Genomic DNA, 16,068 nt, shown 5'->3' with positions numbered 1-16,068 from the left:
AATTATTTATAAATGAAACTGAATACAGCTTTTTTGTTTTGAGTAGAGCTGCAAACCTGCACAGAAATTTGCTGTTTATGCTGTTACCTTCTGACACCCATACAAAATACATTTGAACATTATTTTTCATAGTTCTCCATGGTGAACACAGAGTCTGCAAAAAGAACTCTGATTTGTGAAGAAAAAAAAGTCCAGACAATTGTTCCATGCTTACGAAACTGAAAGCCCAAGATGTCAGTGAGTGAAGAGGTCTGCAGGGCAAAGACATGCAACACACAGAGAACCTAACCAGGCACTGCAGGCTTCCAGGAGCAGCAGCTACTGGAGTTAGAATAATTAAAAAATAAAAATAAAAAAAGGTAAGAAGGTGTATATTTCTTATTGGCACAACTGATGAACATTAGTCCCAATGATAATTCAAAGCCTTTTTTTTTTTTTAAAATAATGTAACCGTAATTTGATACCTTAAAGATTCTATTCTTAATTCCATAGTATTTATTCAAAATAGGATGGGGAAACCACCACTAGGAACAAACAGAGCTAAACATTTATCTTACACAACTAACTTAAAAAAAAAAAAATGTTATTTTTTTCGCATGTATCAAAGTTGGGACTTACAGATGATAAATTCCTGGATATATTACACTGCAAATTTATTTGGTAGTTTGAAAATGCTTTTAAGAGATGTGAACTTTTCTATTATATAGTGGAGATAAAATGAATGCCAGGTTATATTGCAACGGTTTGCATAAACATCACTCTCTGATAACCAGCAATGCTCAGAATTTTGGAAAATAAAAAAAGGATGTTAAATGCAGCAAGGAGAAGAAAAACATGACAGGGAACATTTCTGAGAAAAGACTGAATAATGGAAACCGAAGCCACCAGGATGAAAAGAATGGGGACCTGAAAAGAAAAAGCACAGTGGAAGAAAGATGACATATTTGGAAGTAATTACCAGAAAAGACTGCCCACTAGGACAGATTAAGTTTTAGAGACTACAAAGCAAATAAAAAGTATTGATATCCTGGAGTTCTGTTCTTTTCCTGTAGTTTTGATAAATGTTATCTGTTGCATTGTACTTAACTCCTGTGTTTCAAAAAGGATGGTGATTCACATATTGCTTCCTTAATGCCAGCAGTAGCAGTTCTTACAACATGCTGTTGACCCGAGTATCAACAATGCCACGTAATTCTTTGGCTCCTATAAAAAAGATTCTTACTCACATTACTTACACAGTAATTCATAAGCCACTGCAACTTTTCTCTGAACACACTTCAAAAAAAAATACCTACTTTTCCATATATTAAATTGGGAAGAGAAAACATTAATTTAGTTTGTCCAATGTTTTCATCTTTCTTTTTTTTTTTTTTTTTCCACCAAAGCTTCTCCAGCTATAAAAGACGACGCTTGAACCCATTCATCTCAAAGCAATGCTGTGAAGCAACCAAATCGGAATGACACTTGAAGAAAACACATTGAGAAATGAGTCTTCGCCACCTCTGCAAGTTTGAGCAACGTACAGTAAAAACAACGTAGTACACTTAATGGACAACAGGCAAAAGCCAAAATATTGAGCAGCTGTTCAGTAAATGAGAATTTTTCAAATGAATGAAGAACATGGGTTATGAATACAAAATTAACAGATACAACTGCAAGCCACTCACCTGCTGATTTTTCATTTCTTAACTTTGTGGGGAAGGATTTTTGTTGCAATGCAAAGCAGTAAGAAGCCACAAACAGATTTAAGGCAAATACTTGATGTCTACATATACATGAAAACACACTACCAAGTGACTAATTTCAAGATAATGAACGTGAACACACATACCTGTTCTTTTTCTTTCAACAACTTCTCAAAAGTGAGAGCTTTTTCCTTCATTGAGTGGGACTCAAACTCTTTCTCCTTCAACATCATTGAAAATTGCATATTAGTCTCCTGAAGTGCTCGGAATTCTGTTTCCTTTTCCCTACAACTTGCAACTATTTTTTCATTTTCTTCTTTCAGTTTTCGAATATCCATTTCTAAAATTAGATTTCTTTCTTTAAGGTTAGTCACCGCTTGCTTTAAAAGTTCATTTTCGTTTTCTTTGTTACTAAGATTTTCACTCACAGAAAGTAACTGATCGCTTTTAGATTTAATCAGTATGTCTTTTTCTCTAAGTGATTTCTGTAAGACATCATGCTTTTCTTTGATCTGCCTCATCTCTGAATCAGTCCCCTCTTGACTCTTTCTTTCAGCCTCTGATGCTGTAGCCACAGAATCCGATAATCGTTGATTGTTTTCCTGAAGGGTCCTAATAGTTGAATCTTTTTCTTGCAACTTTTTTTTCAGCTGTTCCAATTCCTTTTGAAGGAGTTTAGTTTCATCACTGAGCACTTCAGGAGCACTGCTTTGAATGACCGGAGGCTGCGAAATGATGGAAGCCATTGCTACAGATGGTGTTACCAAATCAAGTTTACCCAGGAGAAGATCCTTGGTGTTATGAAGCTGTCCTATGGTGTGTTGAACTTGTGCTAGTTCCTGACTAAAACTTTTCAGCTTTTTCTCATTCTGTTCATAACTCTGAATCAAGCCATTATAATCTACCTGCAATTTTGAATTACTATCGCTTTCAACTGAAATCTGTGCTTGAAGTTTGTGTAGCTCTTCTTGTAGGTGAGCTGACTCATGTTGCATGTTCTGAACCGTGGTTATTACCTGTTGCTTCCACTCTTCCATCTTCTTTACTTGCTGTTTTAGTTTGTCACGTTCTTGTAGAAGTTCCTCAAACTGGTTACTGTTAACACCTCCTGGACCGCTGTCAGTACCTGTACTGGACGTCTGCAAGACAGTCAATAAGGTTTGGCATTTTTGACTTAGAGCATCTATTTCAATATCTTTTTCTCGAATGATACGGGATAAATTCTGAATAGTTTCTCTAAACATGTCTTGGCTGCTATTTTCAAATCTATTAGATAACTTTTGGTTCTCTTCTTGCAGCCTTACCAAAGCCGCTTCTTTAGCGGCCACCATATCCATGATCTTATGATACTCTGTTTTTAACTGACTGTTCTCTCTTGTCTTTTCACTTAGAACTGCTAGTACTTGCTCTCTTTCCATGACATAAGCTTGCAGCTGCTGCTGAAGGCAAAGAACATCCTGCCGATAGGAAGCTGAGGAAACTCTAGCATTGAGGGCCTGTATTTCTAAGTCTTTCTCTTGGATGATCCGAGTAAGTTTGCCAACTTCATCTTTAGACAACTGATCAATTTGTTGACTCAGAGAAACATTCTTTTCATTTAGAAGCTTAATCTCCATCTCCCTTTCTTTGATACCTTTTACTAGTCTTTCAATTTCAGCTTTAGATAAGTCATGTTTTTCATTTCCATTTTCTCCATTAAGTGTCTGAACTTTCGTTACCTGAAAAAGATCAGAGGAATCAGTCTGAATAACCTGTCTCTCTTTGTGCAACTGAGTCTTAATTTGCTCAATTGTCTTCTGTAAATTTTTAATTTCCTCATCCTTCGCTAAAGAAAGTCTTTCATGTGTGACATTCATTTGTTCACACTGAACTTTAGACTCATCTATTTGCTTTCTTTGCTCTTGCAAAGACTGCTGAAGTTGCACTGTTTTTTGATTCTGATCTTCTATTGTTTTTTTGAGAACTTCTATTTCTTCTTCAAGATTAGTCTTTATCACTTTTAACTGCGTTACCTCACTTTCGAGTTCAATAATAATATCTAGAGTTTTAGGCTCAACCATAGGTGTAGATCTACTTTGTTGATCCTTAAGACGTTCAATTTCTTCTTTCAAATGATTATTTTCTTCCTTCATGATGGCAAGACTTTTGTCTTTTTCTTCTAAATTTTGTTTTAAGACATCCTGCTTTTTTGAAGCTTTCTTATATTCCTCAAGTTCCTGCCTTACCTGCAAGGCTTGATTTTTAAATTTTTCAATAAATTCCTCTTTTTCTTTTATGAGTTCTGTCAACTGCTTTTGCCCTCCTAAGCTAGTAGTCAACATCTCTTTCGTTTCTTGATGGTCACTTTCCATCTGCTCCATGTTCCTTTTGAATTCTGCAATCTTAAAGTCTTTCTCTTGATTCAGTTTAACTAGGCGTTCGTGTTCAAGCTGCAATGCAGTGGTGTCCATACTACGTGCATTCGATAATTCCTGAATAGTTTGCTCATACTTTTGTGCTTGCTCAAAAAGACGCTTTTCAGTCTGGTTTAATTCAGTTTCCAAATGTTTTTTTTCCATTTTCAAGGCCTCCACAACGGTGTCTTTTTCTAAGTAAACTTTATTCTTCTCAGAAATGGCATCATTTAATTGTTGTTTTATTTCTTCAAAGGCTGTTACTAGCTTTCCATTTTCTATTTTGAGATCAGATAGAGATTTCTCCAAGTCTTCATTTATTTGTTTATTTTCTAAAATACTATTCTGTAGTTTTGCAATTTCTACTTCTCTTTCTTTCAGAATCAGATCTTGACAACTGTAGTTAGCTTCCTGGTTACTTTTTTCTGTTAACTTGCTCAAGGATACAGAAAGCTCCTCCTCTCTTTCTTTTAGTCTCTGCTGCAATTCTTTAATTTCTTTTTTGTTATGCAAGTTACAGTCCTGGGACTTCTTTAATTGTTCCTGAAGATCTTTAATAGTATTTTGAAGCTGCTGTTTACTTATATGCAAATCATTAAGTGCATATGAACATTGGCTTAGTTTTTCTTTCTGACTATCTAACTCCTTAATAGTTTCCATCTTCTCCATTTCCAGTTTTGCTACTTTCTTTCTTTCAAAATCTATGTCGATTTGCAGCTGTTTGGTGATACTATCAGCTTGTGTGTGTTGTTTTGACAGCTGCTCTTTCAGTGTAATCACACGCTGAAATGAACACAAACAAGAATTTATTAGGAAAGGAGAACCAGTAGACTTATGTATTTTGTTTTTATCAACTGAGCAATAAAAATTTGCCTGGAAACAATGTTTCCTACTTAAAAAAACAAAACAAAACAACAAAAAAAACATTAAGTTGGCAAGTAGTATCAAGTAGTCAATACTAGATAAATTAAAAACAAATATAGAAGAAATAGATTGCCTTTTGCTGAAAACAAAAACACCATCTCCCCCCAGAAGATCCCTAACTACCTAAACCAAGGAACTCAAAGAGAACTAAGAGACAGAACTTTTCACAGAAGTTAAAACTGGTATTCAGTAAACACCCATTACTTAAAAACAGGAAGGTTTTAAGTGAGAAACAAAACAAAACAAACAAAAAACCACAACTGAGTATATATCTGTATAGCCAATTTTCAATTTCTCACTTAACTATGTTTTAACATACTTGCTGGGATTCATCTCATAGAAAAATATTTTATGTGTTCAATTCTATAAAGTAAACTGATACTGGAAAAACATGTTTTGCTACTATATATTTAAAGGTCAAATAGAACAGTCACAAAAAGGTATTATTTCATTCTGTTTACATGTAATCTGTGGCCTTTTCTGCACACGCAAAGAAAAATTAAGTGGTATTTAACCAGACTCTGGAAATTAATACCCATTCTGGATATGCCATATTTGTTTGTCCATAACAAGTGGGTTTCTTGCACTTCAGAACCTCACATCAGTAAGGTAGAAACGGTGAAACACTGATCCTGACTTTTTTTTTGCCAGAGGTTCATTTATCTATGTGTGAAGATCAGCTTAAAAAACAAACACACGCAGAAGTATCTATTTTCCAAATTCAGTAGGTAATTTTAATGTTTATTACCTGAGTAGCTTCTTGATTCTGCTTGTCTAGTTCTTCTAATTCTTCTACTAAGGTTTCTCTTTCAGCAATACTTTCATTTAATTCACGTTCTTTCCTTTCCAAATCTTGCCTTAACTGATTTATCTCTGAATTCTGATCCTCAGAATATGTAGAAAGAATATTCTTATTTTCATGTTGTGCATGTAGCAGTTCCTTCTCAAGTCCCTCCTTAGGTCAAATGAAAAGTATTAAGTATTAGCCTTTGTCTTGACAAAATTTGTAAACTGTTTAGATTCGAAATGGTTTCTTTTTTTTCCTCAACAGTAAAAACAAAGCATGCATTTTTATGTTAGAATCTCTAGGTCTCCACAAGTAACATCCCAGGTACTGGATAACTGGTATCCACACTGAGCACATCTGATAATTCCTCAAAAGCCTACTCATGTTTCTGTGCAATAAAAAGTTATGCAATATTAAAAATGGAGAAACTTAAAATAGCTGTACACTGAGATGTTACGCTTGACTGGTGTGTTCATCCAACTACAACAATCAATTTAATATTAACAACATTTAAATGAAAAGTAAAACAGTACTACATGCCAAAAAGGTGTTTGAATATTTTAATATTTTTTCTATACAGCACGAAATAGCTAAACAACACTGTCCAGAAAATTTAAGACACATACCTTTTCTTTTTTAAGTTTGATGTTTTCTTCTTTAAGAACCTGTAGATCTGGTGTAAATGCCTGCATATCTTTCTCCGTACGAGTGAAACTGTCGGCCTATAAAAATAGGAATAGTGTTTAAATAGTGGAATACTTCAGGTAAAGATCCAGAGCATTTAAAAAAAAACAACCTCTAACTAGTCTTTACTAATAAATATTTATCAGTGAAGGACCATGGATGAATAAATACCTCTATGATAAGAACACAGTTTTACACTAAAATATTATCCATCTAATAATTCAAAGGGAACTTACAATTAATACTTGAAAACTATGATACAGCAGCCTACGTAACAACGTGATAGGTGCAACTTTACTAGTTTTCTTCAACAGAATATGCTGTGGAGTTTCTATTGCTTCTGATTTCCACATGCAATTATAAAATTAATTTAAAACCATTACCTCCATTACAAGATTATAAATAAGTGTGAATGCTCCAAAAACATATACTGCCAAGAACATGTTTTCTATTAGTTACTACTGTTATGAACCATTTTGGTTTCTTAATTTAGAAATTACTTTACCTGATTTAAACTTGAAAGTCTTGCTATTTCCTTTTCTGCTTCTATAAAGGAAGACAGAAATAATATAGTTTTACTACTTTCTAAACAGTAACAACACAACCCAAAACATCCTCCTACCTTGCCCCAGCATTCTGGGGTATTCTCTTTTGAGCTACTGCTCAAACAAATTCTAAGCATTAAAGTTGGAAATATGTGAAGATATATTAAAAACACAAACAACAAAATAAACCCACATCATCTTTGTACCTAACAGTGCTTGTTGTAGTCTGACGACATCTTCTGGTAGCGTCATCTTGGATTGGAACTTCTTCTCCTGTTCTTTCAAGAGAGCATCTTGCTCTGTGACAGAACTTTGAAGTATACTATAGTCAGATTTTAGACTTTCATATTCCTGGGTTATTTGTATTTTTTCTACCTTTAACAATTCTTGATCTTTCGAAAGAATTTTGTTTTCTTCTTTGGCAGAAGATAATTTCTGATTTAATCTTCTTATTTCATCCTCTAGGTCTTTTACAATTTGCAAGTCTTCTACTTTTCCTCCTTCTAGATTCTGAGCACTCTTTTTCTGTTCACTAGTTTTAGAGTCATCCACAGCATCAGTGCTTACACCATCTAAAAAGCAAAAGAGATCAGGTTTGCAATACTAACCAACTAGCAACTTTTAAGCAAAGTTAATTACACTCCTATAGTACCAAACAAAGACATGATCATCATCAGCAGACAACTAACTTAAATAGAACTAACATTTGAAGCAGTTATCATGCATGTGAATGATCTGATAAACAGCTCTTCAAGTACTTACAAACTCCTTGTTCTAAACAGTTTTAAAAGGTGTTGCAAGACACATAGTTCAAGATTTAATTAACATATACTTAACCAGAAAGCGTGGGTAAGATTAAAGACACTAACTTATTAGGACATTGAATCTATCAGTTTTCTAAAATTAATTTAGAAGAGACCCCAACTGACCTAACTTTTTGGGGAATAAGAAGTACCTTCAAGATATAACAAAGGCTCTTTGTAAGAACAACTTCTACAGTCTAATCATGCCACAGACATACATGTGGTCCTTATGGCAATCTGCAAGCTTTTCATCTAGTAACCCAACTGGCAGATGGTACTTCTCCAAAAAATTCAGGCATTCAACCCAACCACATTGAATTTAAGATACCAGGACGTGTGTCACCTTAAGTATAAGACTGAACCGAAGTTGAAATGCAAATTTCTAAACATAATTAACTTAATATTTACTACACTGCTACTACATACATATCACTGCATATTAAACCAGAAAGTAATCTCAAAAAGCAAGCATGTGGTAATAAAGACCTTGCTGTAACTGATTCTCAAGTTCTTCAATTCGCTCTTCATATTCACTCAGCTCTTCTCGATGTCGACGAGTTATCTCTATTAGCTTTTGTCTGTGTGCATCCTGCAATACTGAAAGTTCATGTTGATGTTCATCTATTTCTTGACTTAAATTCCGTTTAAGCTCCTAAAAATATTGTTAGAGAAACAGAACGGTAAAATACAGTACAGAAGCTCTGGAAAGAAACAGTACAAAAGAAACAGAAGTTTTCCCTAGTAAAATCAAAAGATTTATTAAGGGATTTCTCATAGAAAAGGCCAAGTTTTTTTCTAAACATGTAAAAAGTCATTTGTTTAAAAATATATTTTTGCAAACAGTATGCTCTAGACAACTACACAATGGCAAATATTAAAAAAGGATAGCATAAAGATTACAGTATAAGAAGTGGATACAGCAGGACATTTCTAATAACTTTCATGGAAGACTTGAAGATTTGTTTTTTGCATCTTCAATGAAAGAAGAGCCAGGTGTTTATGAAAAGGGAGGAAAAACTACTTGATGTATCTAAAATTCAGTCTCAAGTAATCAATATCTTGTAAAAGCGATTTGCCCTCATAAATGCTAATGGCTTTCTTTTAATCTTAGATACTATATACATGAAATTATATGAACACCCTCACTTTCTCAGAATACTTGGCCATGTTTTGAAATTTAGCACAGCAACATTTCAGTCAGTAGTACTGACCACGTCCACGTGCATTTTTAAACAGAGAAGATGTAACTGCTAGTGTTATAAATATTTTTAACTTGACTCACGTCATGTGCAAAACCATCAATACAAAACCATCAATAATACAGCATAAGCTAGGACTAGTTTGTCAAAGTTGTCATCTTACCTTAATGGTATTTTGCAGCTTGCATATTTCACTTTGTTCAGCAACATTCGTCCCTTGCACTTTGGAAGACTGAGAAAAGAAAAATTACACCTCCATGTGATCACGATTAATACTCATTTTTCAAGTAAGCACATCCTCTTTTGGTAATCAAAGGTAGAAAACAACAAAGGTAACATGAAGTAAATATGAAGCTTCTAACTTGAAATAAATTTCAAATCTATGCTGAAAACACACCTAGAAAATTGTATTTTTAAAAAATAATAATTTTCTATTGATTTTTCTTTTTATTAGATGCAAATGTATAATTATTGGTGGAGGAGAAGTAGGGACATGACACTATTGCATCTAGTTACACAAAGCAACAGGATTGCTTAATTTTACTCCTGTATTTCCACGTAGAGCAAGTACTATCTCTGAAATCAGGCTATAGTTGAGAAACGATGACTCACACAACAGCCTGAAAGCCTTTCTTGCATCCACAGACCATAAAGTACTACTGACATATCAAGAACTGTGATACTATCTAGTAATTTTGATAGCATCATGTTGTCAATAAGCAGCCAATATCACAGATAGATAGAAGAAAAGTGTTTCTTTGAAAGGCTCCATAAAAATGAAACCCTGAAGTAGTATTAATATTTTATGTGAACATTTATGACAAGCTTTTCCTTACTTGACAAATCACACTTAAAAGCATCACAAAAAGGCATTGGGAAAACATTTACGGAATGTGTCCCTAGTCATGTAATGGCAAAAAAAAAAAAAAAGACTAAGATCATTAGGTTTCAGCTCTTCCATCAAATCATGTTGCTTCTATAAATTTTATAGCATGAAGTTATAAAGACACCAGAAACACCAAATGCAATGAAAATACTAATTTGGAGGGGAAGACAGAGGGGAAATCACTCACCTGTGCAATCTGCTTCCAGTGGTCCACCTCAGATTCAAGCCTAGAAACTTGATTGGACAATCTGTTTATTTCCTGCTGAGACCAGATTAGATCTCCAAAATCCATGTCATCTCCTTCAAAACCTGAGGAATGCCTAACCACTGGAACAAAGGAAGCTGACGTAGTAGCTGGTTGCAAACCAGCAGCTGACTGCGATGACTGAGCAGCCGTCTGTACTTTCTGCAATTGTTCCTGCAGTGCATTCTGTCTAGCCTTCAGATGGCTGATTTCCACCTGAACATAAAGAATATAATGCATTGTTTCAGTAAGAATATCAAAATAAACTCTATTTGTACTCTTATGAAATATTAACCAAACATCTCCCTCCCAGCATAAATTACTGGTCTCTTCCACTAAAAAAATAAAGGAAGAAAAACCCTTCAACACTCTCCTAATGGAGAAAAGCAGTCTTAGCTGATGTGTTACAAAGCATCTCACACAAGGTACATATTAAAAGTGTTAATACTTTTTAGTAAAGTATTTCAACACCTACTTCCATAGAGGTTTTTAAGCAGTCTATATACCTATGTACTATATCAAGATTCAAGCTAATAGGCTGTCCAAAAAAAAAAAAAAAAAAATGTTTAAAGAGTTTGTTCAAATATGGAAATTAAACTTGGCATTATAAATATTATTTACATTATATTTGATTTATTTTATGCTCGACCTTTCAATATACTGCAAACTTACACTAAGCTAAAATTAGCTGTATGCAATACTCCCATAACTACTCTGTTATATTTTATGAGCAGAATTCTACACATCTCAAAATTCTGCTTCCTCTAGTTCCCCCATGTGTTTACAAATAAAGCAGAAATAAAACTCACTTTGTGTAATATTCTAGGCATAGCGGCAATTGTCTTCATTTAAAAGGCTACAAAAGCTCATGTTACACAGCAGGTAGTAAAACTGGTGTTTACACCAAAGTTGCACTTTCTCAAATTATGAAAGGTAGCTCTGTTTCCTTTAATTGTATACTTTACAATAAATAATTACAATATTAACAGACAATGTAACTGTTTCAAATGAGTTTGCTCCCAATGTCTTCCTTAAAAAAGGCAACTGACTTAGAAATACAAAGCAGTTAAAAGTATTATTTCTCAATGATTACAGAAACAAAGATTCTGATACACACATGACATTCCCAGTTTTCTCTTTCCTCACTTATCTCCTGACAGCACTGCTTACTTTATGTGATTCAATGAAATTCGTGTCTTGGCCTCTCAGTGTCTATATTAATAAACAGCCAATCTATAACAGTACATTTACAACTGACACTTCAACTGAAAGGCCACAGACACTATAACAGAAAAAAACAACATGATGCATATTGGACATATTGTTACTCTGTATCATACCTCTTTCTGTTGCAGCTGATTTCGGTACTCTATAGTTAACTGCTTTACTTGAAGTTCTGCTGCTTCATGCTTTTCTTCTAAATCACTGCAGATTTTTTTCAGTCTCTCATTCTAGCAAAAATGAGAAATGGATGTTAGTAAATTCTGAATAGTTCTTGCAGAAGCCTGCTGAACAGTAAAACAAAAAAAAAAAATATCATTTAAATACATAGATTTTTCACATATTTGACTCAAAACACACAGTAACTCTAACTTCCATGTGTGGTCCTAAAATCAAGTTCACACCCATGAACTTGATTTTGTGGTCCAAAAATGGATCACTTTCCATTTTTGTATGACATGGCGGTTTACAGTAGTCATAAGTGCCAAGAAGAAAAATTCAAGGCTGAATTACATGTGGAACTTAAAAATAACCACAGAGCATAAACAGGAGCTAAGATCCATACAGACCATTATTCTGACATTGGTCAACAGCAAATAACAAGAGTCTAAAAACAGAAGCAGGAAACTGTTACTTCCCCAAAATACTATCTAGCTTTTCAACGCTCTTGAGAGCAGATGACATACACTGAGGTGGTTGGTTTACAAAGAGTCACAAGGCCAACAAGTCCTTTGAAGGGTACATGGGATTTGCAAGCAGCCTCGGAAGAGCACAAGCATCTGCAGCTATATCAAAATGACTACATTGGCAACAGAAAGAGAACTGCACCAGGGTGGGGGAAACACATTCACCCATCTTTAGTGCCTGCAACAAAAGACACGCTGCCAAACATGACCAGGCATCATGGAGATCTGCAGTCATATATATACGTGTCTTCCCCTGTGGTGGCCCATAGAGTGCTGTGCTCTGCACCTGCAGCTACAACAGCCCTGATATAGCACCAACACTTTGCCTCTTGCTGAGCAGGGCTGGCACAGGAACAAGACTTTCTCCAAGTAATGATGCAACATTTCATCTTTACCAGAAAAAAAAATCAAACTTATTGTTTTTAATTACAGTAATGTTTCAAAATTTCTTACTTCAGACTTCAATGCTGCATTAATACTTTCTATTTCTCTGAGTCTGGAATTGGACACATGTAGCTCTGTTGCTGCATCTGAAAGAAAAGGGAAAATTTTCATTTTCATTAACCAACTCTTAATGTGTTGAGTAGACATTACTTAAGAGCACAGCTATTAATAAGTATTTTTTCTTTAGACTGCTTAAATGTTCATTCCGATGTAAATACCAATAGCTGCTTTTATCTGACCACATGATTTTTCAGACCAGAATCTTTTTGAACCTTATTTAGTTCTCCCTCATTTAGTCTTTAAGTTGGATCACAAAACTAATGGCAAAAGTATGGAAATAAGCTTTAAAACAAGTGAATCGAAAAAGTTTTTACTCGACTGTTGTGTTTCACAGAATCAGTTTTTTATTCAGGACTTTGCTCCTGACATGACTATTGTGCATGATTATTTCTCAATAATTTCATGTGAAGGTTCAAAAAAAGAATTAGCTCCATAAGGTACACACAACAGTGATTAACTAAATTTAGTCAGGAAAACAAAGGAACAAAACATAACAACAACAACAAAAAACATACAACAAAACACCAATCCTTCCTGCCCTTCCATATAGAAGGGGAAAAACCTATAAAACTCACTTTCATTTACAAAGGCAAAACAATCTGACCATACCAATTTATCCAACACACACAAAAAAAACCCATGTTATTCTCCCCCGGATCCTTGTCCTCTAAAGATCAACTTTCTTCAAATAATCTGTTTACTACTCCTATGTTCTACTTAATTGGTAAAAATATAACATTTCCTTTTATTAATGAAACATAATTTATTGGCCATAATGAAACTTTGACATTTTTCGCAAAAACTAGAAATAAATAGAATTGTGCAACTAAATACTGTATTTTATAATTTCCTATGTGATGCTTAACACTGATGCTGCTTAAGTGCTGCAGAGGTTGTGTTACGCCCATAAAAACTGTTTAATTGAAGATGGGAGTGTCTGCAATCCACAAACACCTTCATTAGTTTGGCTGGCAAAGCAGCAAATGTAAGAGATAACATTAAGAATTAGGATAAAAAGGAAGGAAAAGAACTACTTGAGAAGTGTTCTTTAGGCCACACGGTGTATGAAAGTCTTTAGAGAGAGGAACACTTAGATGCCACTGGATTTTTACCTCCCCAGGTCAGTAAGCGTACTGCCCCATAACAACATACTCTACCCTAAAATTGTTAAGAAATGGAAGTTGTTCACAGCAGCACCTAGCAGTGTCTCCCAGCACATCTGGTAGCAGCTACTGAACACCAACTCTGTACTGCACCACCTGAAGCACAGATCTGCGTATCAGAATCAAAATTCAGATTTTAAAACCTGAAAACAAAGACACTAGATGACTACATGGTTTATCAGTGTAAAGTTAAGATTCCAAACTAAACCAACACGGCTTTGGGAATTTAAAATAATTCAAAGCATATCCTTCAGAAAAGCGAGAAAAAGATAACTTCTCGATTAGAATAAATCTCTCTCTTCTACGCATTTTACACATAGACAAAAACACCCATTTGTATCAGACCACTAGTGTCACACTGCTATCCAGATTTACACAATACTTGCACAACGTTTCACAGCGGTGGAGCTGCAGACAAGGCAGAGTTGTTTAAATCCACGTTCTAAGGGGAGCATTCACAAGCTCTCCGTGGTTGATATCCTTAACACTTAGTTCAGAACAATCGCTTTTTCCAATAAATTGTAGTTTTAGGGTGGCAAATAGTTGTGATTTTAACCTACTGATACTTATCAGCATTTTGTATGATTGCTTTACTATAAAAATCAGAAGTTCTACTCAAATACTCCTATTAGAAAAGCATTACTAAAAACAGAAATAAAATTATTTAGCCTAGAATAAGTTTATTATGACTTTACTGAACATTGTCCTCTGATGTCTCAGCTGTTTTGAGTTTTTGTTTGTGTGTTTAACACCAGTCATCCTAGCCTCTAATCTCTGTACGAGGCCCACGGCTTGGCTGTACAAAACCTGCCTGCCCTGCCGAGACAGAGATACCACCACCTCGGGAGCCCTGGACCTTCGGCCGCGGGACACGTCAGAGCCGAGATAAGGGCAGTGGCAGCGCACCTCGGCAGCGTCACGGGGCCGCGCTACAAGCAGCTCGTAAAAACGGCGGCTCCGATAAAGCAGACAAACACGGCGATGACCGCCCTGTGTTGTCATCGGTGCCGGGCGCTCCACGCCGCTCAGAGGCTTCAGACAACAAACCTCTAAAAACAAAAACGAAAACAAAGCGAGCCCGGGCACCGCGCCGGCCGCCCGGGGGGCTCCCTGAGGGGAGGATGGCTGCGTCCCCCCCCCCGTCCCCGCCCGTCCCCTCTTACCGCCCACTTCCTCGGCGCCCTCCAGCAGGATGTCCTTGGTGAAGCTGGAGAGCTGCCCGGTGAGCGAGGACAGGCTGCCGCCCACCTGCCCCAGCGACTGGCCCAGCCCCGAGCCCAGCCCGCCCAGCCACGACGCCATGGCCGGGCCCGCTCCCGGCCTCCTCCCTCAGCAGCGCCGCGGCCCCGCAGCCGCCTGGCCGGCCGGCAATGGAGGCGGCCGCCTGCTGCCCCCGGGGGCCGAGGCTCCCTCAGCGCAGCGCTGCCGCCCACCCCCCCGTCCCCTCAGCGGCTCCTCCCCGCCGCCGCCGGCGCTGCCACCTCGACGGCCGCCATCACGGCTCCGCCCCCGGCACCAGCGAGGCGGCCACAGGCGGCCACAGCGCCCCCGGGCGGCCCGGCGGGGCCCTGGGAGGGACGGGGCCCTGTGGGGGACGGGGCCTGCCGGGCGGGCTGCTGTAACCCCAACCCTGACGGGTGCATAAAGTGCAGCTTTTTTAGTTCGATGTTTACCACCTTTGTAGTTATCCATACTCACAATCATCCAGTAGTCATCCACTTGAGATCTGTTTCCATCTCCAATAAAAAATATGCGGAATTAGAGTACCTAATTAGTGTACCTTCTACACAAAATTCGGGAAGGTATTAGTACTGTGTTACAGTATAAAACAAACACGTAACTAAATTGGTTTTGCTAATTTAAAAAATTGCTTTTAATGGAAAATTAATTCTCCCCTATTAAGAGAAATGCCAAAAGGAGAGAGCCCAACACCCGAGCCAGCATCTCCTGCACTTTGCCTAGAACATCCTTTAACATAATTCATCCTAAAATAAAAAGTCTGTATGACATAAACAACCCTTCTTTTCCAATCGTCCGTGGTTAATTCCTTTTCAGAGAAAACTTTTAACACGTTTTAAATAAGATGAAGGATGTAATCCAAACTTTAAAATATTTATAGATGATATAAACACCTCCTGTCACCCTTCATTTTATAAAGCTAAAGAGGGAAAGAAGTCAACAAAATAGCACAGAGTTGTTTGTTTGTTAGTTTTTTTCCCCCACTTCTTAAAATTATGACTCGGAGGTGTTATGTGCATTAATCTTGAAATAAAAAATGAAAAAGGATCAGTGATGAGTTATTAGCAGGAGAAAACTAGCCAACTGCTAACATATAAACGTATAT

At 36.5% G+C, this 16,068-nt stretch overlaps 1 protein-coding gene across 2 annotated transcripts in view; it reads right to left on the bottom strand.

Moving 5' to 3' along the window:
* Positions 1-15,239, bottom strand: part of TRIP11 (thyroid hormone receptor interactor 11) — a 30,466-nt gene extending 15,227 nt beyond the window's left edge. The window contains exons 1-12 of one of the 2 annotated variants that reach the window (XM_068682925.1): positions 14,888-15,239; positions 12,511-12,587; positions 11,491-11,601; positions 10,094-10,366; positions 9,184-9,252; positions 8,308-8,473; positions 7,225-7,590; positions 6,979-7,019; positions 6,416-6,511; positions 5,751-5,957; positions 3,911-4,861; positions 1,832-3,403 (exon numbers count right to left, since the gene is read on the bottom strand). In XM_068682925.1, the coding sequence (XP_068539026.1) occupies positions 1,832-3,403; positions 3,911-4,861; positions 5,751-5,957; positions 6,416-6,511; positions 6,979-7,019; positions 7,225-7,590; positions 8,308-8,473; positions 9,184-9,252; positions 10,094-10,366; positions 11,491-11,601; positions 12,511-12,587; positions 14,888-15,026 (4,068 nt within the window). In that variant the 5' untranslated portion in view covers positions 15,027-15,239. Of the gene's footprint in view, positions 1-1,831; positions 4,862-5,750; positions 5,958-6,415; positions 6,512-6,978; positions 7,020-7,224; positions 7,591-8,307; positions 8,474-9,183; positions 9,253-10,093; positions 10,367-11,490; positions 11,602-12,510; positions 12,588-14,887 lie in introns of both variants that reach the window. The other variant, XM_068682924.1, reaches the window with a different exon arrangement.
* Between the last annotated feature and the right edge of the window lie 829 nt (positions 15,240-16,068).

This window comes from Anas acuta, chromosome 5 (genome assembly GCF_963932015.1).
Source record: "Anas acuta chromosome 5, bAnaAcu1.1, whole genome shotgun sequence".
In the NCBI taxonomy this organism is placed as follows: domain Eukaryota; kingdom Metazoa; phylum Chordata; class Aves; order Anseriformes; family Anatidae; genus Anas; species Anas acuta.
This window is presented reverse-complemented; position numbering and strand designations above follow the sequence as displayed.